The following is a 15,082-nucleotide window of genomic DNA, read 5'->3' as shown; positions in this document are numbered from 1 at the left end:
ATGTCAACTTTACTAACTTCCTCCTCTCCATCACTTCCTCTGTGGAGTCTAGAGGACAGTCCAGGACAGAACTGGACCTCTTGACCAGTTTGCTGAGTCTTTTCTTGTCTCTCACTCTGTGCTTCCCCCTCTCCAGCAGACTACTGCATAGAATACTGCAGATTCCACCACAGTGTCTTTCCGGTGTTGATGTAAAGGTGGTTGACTAACACCAGTCGATGAAGTCTGCGATGACCCCCCCTGTACTCCTGCTCATTTCCTTCTGAAACACGTCCAATGATGGCTGTACCATCAGAGAACTTCTGGAGGTGACAGCTGTGACAGTGTTGTGACTGAAGTCTGATGTTGAAGAGAAAAGAAGAGAGCACCGTACCCTGCGGGGCCCCCATGCTGCAAATCACAGCATCAGACACATAATCATGAAGCCTCACTGTGGTCCTTTGGTGAAGTAGCTGGTCCACACAGCCAGGTGGTCAAATCCAGCCTCTTCTAGCTTACCCCTCAGCAGTGATGGCCGTGTTGTGTTGAAAGCATGTGAAAGGAAAAAGAGAAAACACTCACCAAATGAAATGTTATTTGATAAATATTACCAACATGTAGCTATCAGCATTCTAACTAAATAAAAAGGCTAATAGTTGGTTAGAAGGATTTCTCTGAAGATGGCATACCAACATTTGTGCTTATACATCATAAAGTAAATTTGTAAATTATTTCTTTATTACAGTATCTACTCTTATGAGTTTAGTTGGAGGGGGAGACTTTTAAATCATTTTAATGATTTAAATAAATTACAAGATACGGGTTAAGTTATAAATTGCTAAGTGCCACAGCATCTGCCTTGAGGGCCACTAAAGTCAATAATCTGTTAAATGTGTTGCCATTTGCTAAGATAAACATCCACCTAAAAGGTATGACGTATCAAGACATGGATCAACTCATAACATAGGTGTACCTTGGACTAGTCACAACAAAAGGACAATGTGCAGTCAGAAGAATACACTTAATAAGCACTGAACTATGGCTGTTTCATATAAGTCCACAGATAAACTTGCAAAGTCATGACCCGCCCTACTCTTCCTCTGATTGGCCTACGATCGATAATATTCCATCAAAGAAAACAAGCCACTAGCCAATCAGAGGATGGGTGGATTATGGTGGCAAAACATGGATTTCAACAAAACCCATGAAAACATTTTGAGAGAAATACACTTCTCCTTTTGATTGGTGGTCTCCCATGTTTTTGTTTAACTGTTGCACAGAGGTATATTTTGTATTTTAAATGATTTCTGTTTTTTTAGTGTGGTTGAAACCATTCTAAATGAAATATTTATTTTTAAATTTAAGCTTTTGTATCTGGTGATTGGGAACTTTCAAACTGTAGTGTATATATTCCATGTACCCATCCGTCTTCTGCTACTTATCTGGGCCAGGTCATGGTGGCAGTGGGCTAAGCAAGGTAGAATTCCCTCTCCAAACAACATTTTCAAAACCACCTCGACTGTCTCCTTTCAGCACTAAAGAGCAGATTTATTTCAGATGCTTGCATCATTGATCTCATTCTTTCAGTCACTACTCAAAGCTCAAGACCATCGATGAGGATTGGAATGTAGATCGACAGGAAAATTGAAAGCTTTGCCTTGTGGCTCAGCTGCTTCTCCACCACAACAGTCTGGTACAGTGCCCACAGTACTGCTGACGCTGCACCAATCTACTTGTCAATGTCATGCTCTATTTTACCCTCGCTCGTGCACAACGCCCTGATACACTTTATCTACATCACTTGGAGCAGCAGCTCATTCCTAAGTAGGACTACACCACAGACCTCTGCCAGGAATATGTGTGAGGCTTCGCCTGAGCCCTCAGGCTCTGCCTCCTTCACAGACGATGTGTTCAGGAGTTCCTCAGAGTGTTTTTTCCACCATTAACAATGTCCCCAATGGCTGAACACAGCCAGAGCCAATCCCAGCTCCTGAGTCATCTGATCCAGAACTGTCTTGAGGCCAACTGAAAGTTCTTCATAGCCAGGGTTTTTGTTTTGGCTAAAGGCCTTCTGGTGCCCCAGTACATGTCTGGAGCTTCAGAAGACCCCTGGTCTGGATGGCCTCCTTCAGCACTGGTTGCCACCGCGAACATCATGGAGAACCTTCTGTCCACAACTCCATGCAAGTGCCTCCACAACAGAGACTTTTGGATTTAGATTCTATATCCTAAACCTCACCCAGAGCAGGAGGTGGAAAGTGATGCCATCAACAGGCGCCTGAGCCAGTCACTCTCAGTTCACAAGGACAAAGACAGTCTATGCAGATTATGCACGGCTCTCAAATGGGGCTGTAGAAACAGTGCATCAGATGGGTTAATGTGGCCCACACAAACAGCACTGGCATCATAACTGAATAAGGTGATGCAGATTGCTTAGTGAAAATAGCTTTATTGAGTAAAAAAAAAAACGAACAAAGAAATTATTTATTTTAGCATATACAAACTGTAACATACAGAATATGTTGATAATCTCCAAAAACAACTTTGGAACAGCCAGAACTGTATGAACAACAAAGTGCAGTGCATGTACAGTAAACACAATGTTTGGCATTTTTCAAGTAGTCAAGCAAACAAGGAACTGAGATTCCATTCTATTCAATGTTGGAAACTTTGGCAAGGACCAATTCTTCTTAGTTCAAAATTTTAAATTTACTTCTGTGCAAAAATGTTTTATAAAGAAAGAAAGAAAAAAGTCACACGTGCACCAGACATATAGATATAATCCAGTGTTTTGCCTACATTTAGTATTTTTTGAGTGAGGATGAACTGAAATGTAGTGGTAAGGGTACATCAAATGGGATAACTTAACAAAAGAACAAAACAACACTGCACATTTTAGCAACAAGACAACAAGGTGGCCAATTTAACTACAGTGTATGGATGCATTGGCTTGTCATACACAACTGTCAGCTGACGGAGGTCTCAACCATATGTGCAAATAAACAGAAGACCATGCACAAAACATTTTTTGACAGTGCTTCACCCCAATTATCTCAAATTCAACGGTGTGTCAGTGTACACATTTTTACCAACCATTTCAAATACAAACTAAGGACAATTTGTTGAATTTTTTTTCTGACAACAGTTTAATTTTTTAAGTCTCAGGAACATATATAGGGGTTGAAGTTTTGAAGTTGTCTTTTGTGCCCATGAAAGAACCAACAGCTTGTTCTCCTCTGAGATAACAAGTCTTGCATGGGGCCATTTTTTCAAGTTCAGTTTCTTTCTAGTCCAAGTTAAGCTCAAATGTAGTCATGATGTCCCGCTGCATAGTCATGTCAATACCAGACATCTAAAGAGAAAAATAAAACACAGAACAGTTATTAAAAAGGCCATTTTACCGACAGCAAAGCAATATAACACAAAAATAAATGGATGAAGGTACTCACTGCCTCTCGCCTCCGACGTTCTTGCTCCCTTTTGCGGGCCATCTCCCTTTCTCTATCCACTGGAGACTGTGTGGAAGGGCTTTGTGTTTCTATGGGAGACTTCTGCTCAAGATCTTCAGAAGTGTTTAAGGTAGCCTCTGTGCAAATGCTCTCTGGTGAATCAGGTTCATCTTTGATAGGTTGTGTTTGGTTTGTTTCTGCTTTACCTGGGCCTGGTAAGCTACAAGGAGAATGTCTTAATTAGTTGCTCTCATTGATTGAAGTATTGACCCCTCTTAGCACTTTCCCTATTTTCTTCCCTTACAACATGGAATTCCAATGGATTTTATATACGGACATACACAAAGTAGTTCAAATCAGTGTGCAAAGCCCAGACCGCAATCCAATTCAGAATCTGTGGTATGACTTTAAGATTGTTGCACACCAACAGAATCTGGAGTTGAAGCAGGTTGTAAGGCAACAAAATAGGAAGAGGGGGTCAATACTTTTTCAAGCCACAGAAAGAAATACCCCATGGAATTTTTGGCATCCTTTCAAAATAAAAAATAAAAATATAAATAAAAAAAATCAAGATATAGGCTCAACAATGTAGTCTTGGCATCCTTTAAACATAGAAATTAATGCGTTTGCCAAATACCTGCTCTTTTCAGGAGTCTCCTTCTCTTTGTCTCCTTCCACCTGTTTCTTCTTCAGTGCTTTTTCACGTTCTTCCTTTTCTATGGCAGCCTTACGGAACTGCTGAAAGCTTTCCTTTGAGGACTTGATTGCAGTTGGAGTGACTGACTGCCTCGCCAGTTTTGCCCAAGACTCAGCATTTTTTAGAACAATGTCCTAAACAAAAACACATTCAAATATTTATCTGCAATCCATTTTAAATGTAGCTGGAGAGGGTAACAAAGGCTAGGATCAATGTTAAAGCTAAACTCTTCTCTAAATAAATTGAAATATTATTTATTTATACAAACATATCTAAAGTGTATTTATTTATATATATTGATCTTCAAACTAATCAGTGGTCTTACTAACTAAACTTTAATTAATCCTTGTAGCTGCAGTCCACCATCTGTGTCTCGATGTGCGAATCATTCTACAATAACTCAGGAACAGTAACAGTAAACTCAGGTAGACAATGCAAACCTTTTTGGGAATTTGGGATTTTTCCTCTTCAGTAGGTTTACTTGTTGAGTTGGTGTAAGGCACATTAGTCATCTGACTGTCAGGGAAATCCTCAGTGTACCTGAAATCTGGCATGAGCACTTTGAAAATTGTTTTGTTTAAGTATTTGTAAAAAATAAATAAATAGTGATGTCAAAGTAAAAGCCTTGCTGTGACTTACTGGACTTGGTCTCATCTTTGGACTGCAGTGGACTGTCTGTCAGAGGGGACAGCACCGGGCCGTGCTGAGGTGAGATTTAACATTTGAAATATTTAAGTCCTTCATGCTCACCAGCAAAGCAGCCAGTATTTCAGAACATTGTGCACAATGATTATCATAGTCTACACATGCAAACATCCTTGATATCAAACTTTGCAATTGTGATAGAGCTTGAACACTTTTATTACAATTCTAAGTCTACTCTATCTTTGAGGGACCAGATGTGTTAAAACAATGGAAGCAGCTTTTTAGCTTTCCTGAACTCTACATAACACAAGCTGACTGTGCTGCACCCTATCTGGAGGTTTCTGCTGATCTCATGTAAAAAAAAAAACAACCAAACAATGGGCTGAGGCCAGTTTTGTTTCTCTGAGTACAGCCAGGGAAGGCCTTCAGAATCCTCACTGAATGCATCTTGGCCTAACATATGATATGACATGTACTCAACGGCTACCACAATCTGTTGATTTTAGGCACAGTTCAGAGATGATAGTCTTTGACAAGATTCATTACAAGTCATCTGAAGTGTGTCACAAGATTTGACAAGTTCTCTTTTTAAAAACAAGTGTTTGAGAGGTTTCATCAGGAGTACCTCAAATCTGGTGGCAGCCCAGTCCAGCAAAACTCCTGGAGATGCCATGGGGGACAAAAGGGCAGACAAATCTGTCAAACAGCAAATGGCAGACAGACATTGATTTTAAACACATAACTATGTGAGAGCAATAGATGTTCACAGTGAGTTTTCACCAGTGACAAAGACAAGACAAGACAAGACCAAGACCTTGAGTGGTTGAGACCAAGTGAAGGCCAAGACTTATATGTAGTAAGTAGTAAGTATTGCAAGACCGAGTCAAGACCATGACCAGACAGTACATAGCCGACTTAGGTAGCTAAAATGAAAACTCTTTGGGTGAAGCGTTGTTGCTACACTGAGTCACAAGTATTTACAAACAGCTGTGTGTGGTTTGCACGCTGTTTTGCAGATAATCTCTTTATCAAACTGAATTTTATTTCAGAAGATTTCACTGGTCTCATCCCAGACAGTTAACAATACAGTTTGTCAAGACTGAGGCGGGGCCGATTACAAATGCAGTAATCGAGGCCGAGGCCTTTAAAAATTGGTCTTGAGGCTGGGGCAGTGAGGGAGGGATAAGGAATCTCAATGAGAGGTATAAGTTAAAGAAGCTGACAAGTTGCTGATGCTGGTTTGGCACTGTAGATCTCAGAGGCTGCTGAAATGGACTGCTACAAAAGACTAGTAAAAAAAAGTCCATATAAATCATTTCAAAAGGTTTTCACTTGAGCATCACAAAGAGAGTGATTTTAAAGCACAGGAGGATATTTGCAGTGGATGATTGACTTCCATTTTTTAACAAAAACAAATTATATAATTGCTACCATTTTTTTAAACTTATATTTTCCTTTCAGTTGGTGGACAAAAAGAACAAATGTATGTAAGCAGTACCTGGAGGTGATATGGACAGCTGATCACAGGTCTGGTCTGCATTATGGTGTGTTGGCTGGCCTTTGGTTTCTGCTACCGAGGACTGTGCAGCAGGAGGAGGCTGACAGGTCTTGACTTTGGTCAAATCTTTAGTCTCCGATATCTGCTTACTACAGGCAGCACGAGTCACCTTCGACTTAGAAAGAAATGACATTCTTACTTTTCATTGTAACCAGCAAAATCATCTCCCCATGAATCTGTTGATTACAGTAAGAACATACTGAACAGATTTACCTTCGTCTTAACCTTTTGGCAAGAGTCTTTACTCTTCTGCTTCTTTGTTTTTGGCACTGAAAGACATTCACATTGGTAAATCAGCCCACAGAGGCAGGCAGTCTGTTATTATAAAACTGTAATAATAGAATTTTCAAGGTTTGTCTTTTAGCAAAAGAAAAATTAACCACTTCCAAACAAGCATAAAAATGAATTTGTTTTCAGTAGACCACCAATCACATCCCCACCCATACTCGACCAAAATCATGACAATCTAATTTTCATGGAATTATGTGAATATCATACTGTAATGACACAAAATGTTTGAAGCATTTATTCACTGTCTTTGTTTCCTATGGGCTGAGGTACTACTGTGTATGGAAAAACTGGGGCACAGAAAGTGACGAGAGTGAACTTTTTCATATGAGGCCTTGATTAAAGACAGAACAGAACAATGTTCAGTAAAACAGGTTGAAGTGAAAGGCAAAATCCAAAGGATGCCACTGGGAATTATGGTGTTAATACATAAGGATGAAATGCCAGGGGATGCTTAGAACTGCAAATACTCAAGTGCACCTTAAAGCTTCAGGGTATGTTTAAAAAATGTCCCCCCCCCCCACACATTTTTTTTTCTTGCTGTAATCATCCCTCCCGTTCATATTGGCCATTAAGTAAACCCTTATGTGTTTACTGAGACCCAGACAGCTGAGCTGCAGTTAGAGATAGTAACAAAAAAATGTGGAAGATGTTACCTTCATTTGACTGACTGACTGACTGACTGACTGCTGAAGCCTCGTATTAACGAAAGCTTAACTATGGAATGTAGCAGATTCAAAGAGGACTGTGGATTTTCTCCCTCATTACTAACATTGAAGCACATTAGGTGAAGATCTCTTAGGGGCCGGTGTGAACAGAAGGAATGACTACAGCGAGCAGATGTTTCAGTGTTCATACGGGAACATGAGTATTAAGACAGATTTAAAAAATGTGAACATGTAGCTAAAAATCTTATTTTGGCTGAACTCCAGTGAGCTAACTTGTCACCTTGCTGTAGTGTGAAGAGAAGGATTCTCCAGAGCGGCCTTTACTTATCATGCCATGGAACCAGCATATCACGTATAAATCAATGTCTACTACAATAAAGCAACCCATTTATCAAAAATGTTTCTAAAATAGTCTCACTAGGTCAGATGTGCGCATCTCTTCAATGAGGACAGATTATTAAAAGTGTGTGTGAAATAAACACAAAGAGCAAACACCTGATTAATGTGCAAAAATATAAAAACTGTTTAATATTTGGTGTGCAACCAAGAGAGAGATGGGGTCTGGGAAGGGGAGGACTGTGCTACGGGGAGAGCAGCTAACCTGATTCAGAGTCACTGCTATCAGAAGTGCTATGGAACGCAGAATGACTGCTGCTGCTGCTGTCAGAGCTGGATGACGAGCTGCCGCTACTGCTGCTGCTGCTGCTGCTAACACTGAGGCGTGAAGGGCAGCTGAGGTCAGGAGACGCCATCACTTTAGCTGTTGACAAAAAAAGAAGTAGTCATTTTTACACTCATGTCTTACACGTGGAAGATGAACAGCAATGATAATATTGTTATCAAATTCAGTTCTTACCTGCTGGGTTATTTTTCTTCAGGTGCTGCTCTTTACTGGCAACCTGAGATCTCCCAGCATCCTTTAGTATTCCAGTTTTGGTTCTTCCTGTGAGCTTTACCGGCCTTTTCTCTGCAGGACAGAACAGATAAAAACACACCATTGTCATTACAAAGAGTTTTACAGATTGAATCTAACTCAATAAAAAGGGGTACTTGACTGAGCTCCACTTACTGCTCACGGTCTTGTTGCATTTCTTCAGACACGCTGTAACAAACCTCTGCAGGGCCCTCAGTGTGGAGGGCTTAAGCTTTTCAAAGTCAACTTCGATCTCCTCTAGAGTGGAATCCCGCAGACAGGACTCTCTGGCATGAATGATGTTCACTAGCCTGCCCAGTTTGTCACCAGGCAGCTTGTTAATGTCCAATTTCAACTGCTTCTTCTCCTGGTAAGTCACTGGTATTGATGACTTATCCTCACATTTTACAGGCAGGGCCCCATGACTGTTGTGTCTGTTGCCATACCTAGACAAACATACAAAACATCTAATGTTAGCCATGGAATAAAGTAAATATATCAGTATGATAAGTGTAAATATAAACTATTCAAAGAAAGTGGGGCTAACTTACAAAGTCGATCTCTTGCTGCTGGACATTTTTTCTACAATAGATTTGTATTTTGAGGATTTGCGATTGAGTTGAGCAATATCCTTTTCTTTGGATCTTTTTTCCTTTTTCAGCTTGTTCTTCTTCTTTGGTTTCATCAGGGGATCTTGGGTAAATCTCTTCAGTTGATCAGTGACAGCTTTCAACTGAGAGGTCAGCCATTAATAAGACAATTAGGTCAAATGCACTGAAGTGAACAGCCATTTGCATGGTTACTGGCACATCATATACCAACCTTCTCCTCTAAATGGGCCAGCTGCGTGGCCACCTCTTTAGATGAACTCTTCTCCTCTGAGGAGAGTTCACTGTCAGAACTTTCACTGTCAGACGACGGACTTTGAACTCTGTCTCCGTTTCCCTTTTCAAAGCGATGAGGAGGTATGGAACAACTCTCTGCTTCTTGGGGAACCTTCAGGTATCTGGCCTCAAAAATTTCCTGTTGATACAAACATAAAGATTTTATAGCAGTAATAGAAATACTAACACTAATCCTTCAGCTTAGTGATAGCCACGGTAAGTCCACACACAGCAATGCATTTCTAAATTGTAATCCTCCTCATCCTCCTAATTTTCTTTTGTTCAGTTTTTATTTATTTGCTGATATAAATGTCAGTAGATTTCTTTGTGTATTTTGTCATCATAAATCAAATGTATTTAGTTCTTAGCTAGTTTTCATCAGTTAAACTAAACACTGCTTTAAATATAGCCATACTGATTTGATGGAAGAAAAAATTAATGAATAAATCTATACCTGCAGTTTTCGTGCCATGTAGACCACCTCATGTGAAGGTGGATTGTATTTGTAACAGTTGGAGAACATGAGTCGGACATCAGCAGCAAATTCCTTTGCATTTGTGTACTCTCGTTGATCCATTTTTTTCTGAGGAAATGACACTTCAGGTCAGGAAAACTGATGTGCAATTATTGAAAATCATGTAATATACACTGCTCAGTCAGAATCATAATAATCATCTTACCCTGATGGTGTTCAGGTCCATTGGCTGTTTGATGATGTCATGGTAGTCATGCAAGCCCAAAGCAACCGCATCAACAGGGGTATAAAAGGGCCATGCATATGCATAGTGTCTCTTTGAGAGCATTTCCTTCAGGATATCGTTGCAGTACCTGAGCTGCTCCGACAGTCTGACCTTCTTGCCCTCGAAGGTAGGCAAGTCTTTCTTAGGAGGTTTGATGGGCCTTCCAGTGCCTCTCCTGGACAAGAATGGACAAGATCCTGGAGTTTCTCCAGAAGAGGTTACCTCACAGCTGGGGATCACTGAGGTAGTGGTGGCAGGTTTAGAGTCTGCTTTTCTCTTAAACCCCTTTTTACTCTGAAATCACAACAGACACTTTTAGTTACAATAATAATAATAATAATAATAATAATAATAATAATAATAATAATACTTACTGATGTATCAATTTGTGCAGAGAGCTGGATGGGCTGCATGTATTTAGACACATCAGGAGGAATGACTGTCACTGTCTGCTGGAGAACAACTTCCGACACTACGGGTCTCTGCTGTATTGCACCTGTATGACAGGAGGCAGTGAACACATGCACAATAATCAGATGTCTTTTTAAAACTGTAAAATGAGCACAGGATGTTTGTATCTGTGGCTGCTTAAGGCATTGACCTGTCATACATCTGTAACATTCAACCAAAACTGATGTGATGAGATGATACAATCCAACTGAAATCTGACACTATTCCAAAACGAATATCATCTTAAGGGCCTTTCTGTTCTGTAAGATACCTGCATTTGTCCTTCTGCCTTTCATGGGTTCCTTTGCAGTGATTGATGGAACTTCACACTCTTGCTGAGGCATTTGGGACACTTTCTGCAAAAAAAGCTTCTCCAGGGTCTGAGCCATAAAAACAATGTCATCTCCCGGCTGCGAGAAGAAGATTATACTGCTATATTAGAATAAAACTGCAGAAAACACTTTAAAGAGAAGCTTCAGCACTGTAATAGCCTAAAAAATGCTGTGTGGGTGAATGTGAACTACGTCATTACAGTGTGACAGAACAGCAAAAGGGAGCAGCTGAACCTAGCTGGTGTCATACAGCCTCACAAACAGTCTTCTCTTACCCGATTGTACACGTAGCAGTTGGTGAACATGGTGTTGAAGTCCTGTATACATTCAAGTGCTCGCCAGTAATATTTGTTCTGAAGACGTTTGTTAATAGTGCTCAGATCCATAGGGTTTGTAATAATTGTGTAATAATCCTGAAAGACAAGACACTGGCATGAATACACCAAAGTGTTTCCTGACAAAGAGTCAAAGTCTGCTGGGTGGACCTGGTTTTAGTTTAAATGAAAAACTCAGCACATGTATTTCAGACTTTGGGCTGTAACAGTCACAACTGTGTTACTCACTGGGAGACGCAGTGCCACTGCATCAACTGGCTGACGAAAGGGCCATGAAAATTGATGCCTCCATAAAGCTTTGATCACCACCTTCTCCAGATACTGGAGCTGATTGGTTACACGTCCAGGCTTCTTTGGATTTATGACCTCTGGCGGAGGGGGATTTCCACTCGGGGTGGGACACACTTTCACATCAGACATCATGTTGTCCAAAGGCCACGAAGGGGGGAAACTGTGCTCATCACACGTTTTCCTAAACAAGGAGTGAAGGTAGTTTCCAGTGCTTCAGTAAAAATGACAAGTGGGGAAGACATTATGAAAAACAAACAGAACTAATGCAGTCAGTAATACGACATCAAGTCTGCTTTTATGATTTACATCAGATCCTAAACCCTGGTGCTTTTATAAATACTTATACCATATACATGTAAATACCATACGCATGTATGGTTAATGTGAGTACTCTGGCAAGAACATTCATATATCTAACCTGGAAGTCTGGAATATTTTTAACCGGTTTAAGAAGACACAAAACAACAATTATTTCATGCTTACTGTCTGTGTAGCATCAAATATGTATCAATCCACAGTGGAAAACAGTCCCTAACAAATGCACCGTTTACTACTGTTTGAGTGTCCCGTATACAACAGAGTAGGGAACTTGTGTGTTGGTTTGGGATTTCTTGATATTAAGAACAATAAGGAATAAAACCTATTTTATCATTTAAAAAGATATATGAAGGCTTCAAACGTTTGATTTACAGGTTTATAGTCGATGTCGTTTTAAAAGGTGGGTTGAGTCATGCTGGCGAAAGAGAGCTGATTGTCGAGTCATCAAACACCAACGTTTTGGGTTGGTGGTGTGTCTGGCCATATTTGACGAGCTAGGAATGAGAATCAACAACCATCTTTGTCCTGTATGACTGGCCCCATCATTGAGTTTTAAACTAAAAAGTCAAACCAGAAGCCTAAAACAGCCCATCTATCCTAAATATACATCTATGTGACTGTCACAAACTGAAAATGTTTTGCAGTTCAGGATTTAAATTCAAGACCTGTGAGACAGTCTGATCCTAATCCAGATGAACGTGAAACAACATTGAGCATCAATGAGGCTGTATCATCTACATAAGTATCCTGCTATAATGCTCTTATAACTGACCCAAAATGCCCACAAGCAGGTTTGACTCTACTTGGAACAAATCCAGTAAAAAGAGGGCCAAACACTACCAAAACTGTCAGCACTTATCTCCTCCACCTTTCTGACATGGCACGGTGAGAAAATAGCTCATTGGTTATAGCATATCTAATATTGCTTACTGGCTATGAATATTATTCACTTAAAATGATGCTTGATTCTTTAGCATATACTGAAATGTCAAAGACAGATCGGTACTGCCTGTTACATAGATATCAGTGGAATCTTTCCTGCTAAACATGGCTAATACTGCCACCTACAGCATCTCTCGGGAATCGTTCTATTCAGCAATTTCAGTCAAACAAATTTACATTGCAAGTTCTGGATCTTATTTCATTTTATTTTGTAAAAAGACGACAAATGAGACAATACTTTTATACATGAATGAATCAAGCGCATCAGATTTCTGTCATTTTGTTGGATGCATGCAGCTGCAATGATGCACAGTTTAACAACTGAATCAGTCTGCTACAGCTCGCTGTCATCAGCTGTGATCGATTGCAAGATTAAGGGTCATGTGCTTTTTGACTTTTACAGTTGTTTCATACAGGAAGCATTTTTCTGACAAAACATAATCATAGGTTTTTGGACATCCTGCAGCTGAAACAATTCTAAACAACTATTAACTAATAATCAGTTTTTTCAGTCATCTATCAAGAAAATTTACTGGTTACAACTTTGTTTTTGTTTTTTTTAATAAATCAGTGGAAGAAAAACACTGAATTACCCGACAACTACCGGTAGTCATGATTTATGATACTAACAACTATGAAGGGTATAGATTAAAGAATTAATCAGTTAATTGAAAACTTCATTGATAAATAGATAATGCATTTTAATCATTTCACACAGAGGTTTCAAAGTTACAAACTAAGCAAAGACACTGTCCTTGTGTAAAAACATCTGTCTGATAAACAGCTGTCCAGAGACAGAGCCAGACAAAAAGAATGATCCTGAGGTCACTGTTAAACTCTGACTGCCCGATGTGCAAGAGCTACAGAGCACAACGGAGTACACAGTGTTGGTAAGAATCAACACACCAACTGTTTTAACCACACGTGGATGGTGTAACTGCAAACAAACAGCCTGATGGATCAAGGTCGTCTCTTTTGGTACACATCAAGAATACTTGTTGTAGTCCAGAGGTAGACTTCAGCACACTCTGGACAATGGAACATTCCCATTCGTGGACAAAAAACAAACAAACAAAAAACTCCTACAAACAGTGTAAAGATTAACTTCTGCAGCAGCTGCCTTGAAGCCAATCAACAGATAAAGCATGCCACAATAAACATTTAATCATGGGTATTAAAAATACGATTTGTTACATTCTGTCATCAAATCCACAAACAAGCCCTGCATGTCAACTCAAACCTCCTCATGTGGAATGTCATTATGCTTCCATTAACCACCAAACCCTCCTAATAACAGCCGCATGGCTGCCGCACGCGGCACTGTTGACAGCGCTCGCGCCAGCACGTGAAGCCTCCGCCACGCCCACCGGTTACTTTAGCAACTTACGCTAACTAGCTAACTAGCTTCCAAGTCACTGCAGACGTTAGCGTGATTAACGGGGTCAATCAAACGACGCGTCGGTGTTCTTCCTGACATTCCTCTCGCTTCTGTTTCGTCCGGCGATGTAACGTTACGTAAACGGCGCGGCAGTGACCTACGCAGTCACGTTAGCAGAAAAATGCTGAAAATGCTAACGTATATCATCCAACGGAGGGTCGTTTTCTCCCGCCTGCTGGATAACTAGCGATAGATACCGCAATGACTAGTCTAGGTAGAACACATTCTTGTTGTGTCCACCGGCTCGGTTTACCGGCTGCGTTTCTATCGGTGTAGCTGTGTCTAGCTACTGTTTGTCTGCGTTAGCTCGCTGTACCTCTACGTCATGGCTCCCTGTCAGCTCCCCCACACGGTTTTATAAACAACAACGGGAACACAGCAGCCGACCTTAACACACGGTGATGTTCGTTAAACACGACATTCAGTGAGCATTACCTGGCTAGCATTACCTTACGAGACACCACGGGCTCTTGCGTTCAACTCTTCGGTGGCGGACGTCTCTACGGCAACCGCCTCTAATTTATACCCGTGTGCTCGAGCCCCTACGACTGATTGGTCAAAACACGAGCTACACGTGTTCCACTCTGACTTTGTGCTCCAAACGGTTTACGTTCAAAAGATACAGCCCGCCGTGTCTCCCGCACATGTGTAACGTTAACGGCTTTAAAGCGCAGTGTAAGAGACTTGTGTTGAGTTGTCCCGAACAACACGACAACTCGGTGTCCTGGAGGACTGTCAGTCGTTAAGACTACAGACTGATGAGTGCGGAGCCGCCAAACCGCCTGTAAACACTGTCAGTCGGCTTGAGCGTCCGCCTGTTTGGGCAGGCGGTGGCTCTCTGACTGCCGCGGAACGCTCGGTAACGTGTCTGCGGACTGACACGAACGGAAGGCTGGGGGTGTGGGCGGAGCGGTGAGTTCGCGTGCCGAGCCAGAAGCGGAAATTTTGGTTTCAGTGAACACCAGCTACCAAACAGTCACGCGCGAGAGAAAAATAGGATATTCATAGGATCTTCCACGATTAGTTTTCACTTTTGCATGTTAAAGAAAACTAGCTTTTCTAATCAACAACAAGGCTCTGTAACACATGGCTGCGTTCAAAGACACCTGTTTTGCATAGTAGGTGTTTTTCTGGGATTTTTAAGCTGGGAAATGC

The 15,082-nt window shown here is 40.9% G+C and overlaps 1 protein-coding gene across 5 annotated transcripts; it reads right to left on the bottom strand.

Annotated features, from left to right (window-relative positions):
• Nucleotides 1–2,422: 2,422 nt before the first annotated feature.
• On the bottom strand, nt 2,423–14,794 carry brdt (bromodomain, testis-specific). 5 transcript variants are annotated; one of them, XM_010734347.3, is made up of 20 exons: nt 14,363–14,794; nt 11,167–11,410; nt 10,879–11,016; nt 10,543–10,681; nt 10,196–10,317; nt 9,762–10,115; nt 9,536–9,664; nt 9,020–9,220; nt 8,749–8,930; nt 8,354–8,643; nt 8,141–8,251; nt 7,886–8,044; nt 6,542–6,597; nt 6,269–6,443; nt 5,396–5,466; nt 4,765–4,828; nt 4,566–4,684; nt 4,066–4,259; nt 3,429–3,648; nt 2,423–3,331 (listed from the first exon to the last, which is right to left on the bottom strand). In XM_010734347.3, exons 1-20 carry the CDS (start codon nt 14,371–14,373, stop codon nt 3,266–3,268), a joined length of 3,045 nt encoding a protein of 1,014 aa, XP_010732649.1. In that variant the 5' UTR covers nt 14,374–14,794; the 3' UTR covers nt 2,423–3,265. The 5 variants fall into 5 exon arrangements, with proteins under 5 accessions (XP_010732649.1, XP_010732651.1, XP_019117499.1 ...); XM_010734349.3 differs by having other exon boundaries at nt 4,566–4,672; XM_019261954.2 differs by having other exon boundaries at nt 5,396–5,430.
• Nucleotides 14,795–15,082: the final 288 nt, after the last annotated feature.

Source organism: Larimichthys crocea, chromosome XVII, assembly GCF_000972845.2.
Source record: "Larimichthys crocea isolate SSNF chromosome XVII, L_crocea_2.0, whole genome shotgun sequence".
Lineage (NCBI taxonomy): Eukaryota > Metazoa > Chordata > Actinopteri > Sciaenidae > Larimichthys > Larimichthys crocea.
The sequence above is the reverse complement of the archived record's forward strand: the minus strand, read 5'-3'. Positions and strand labels throughout refer to the sequence as shown.

Coding starts and splice junctions, on each gene's coding strand:
- brdt (XM_010734347.3), bottom strand. Junction 9,665..9,761: donor TGGACCTGAACACCATCAGG/GTAAGATGATTA, acceptor TCATTTCCTCAG/AAAAAAATGGATCAACGAGA. Junction 8,045..8,140: donor GAAGAAAAATAACCCAGCAG/GTAAGAACTGAA, acceptor TTTTGTCAACAG/CTAAAGTGATGGCGTCTCCT.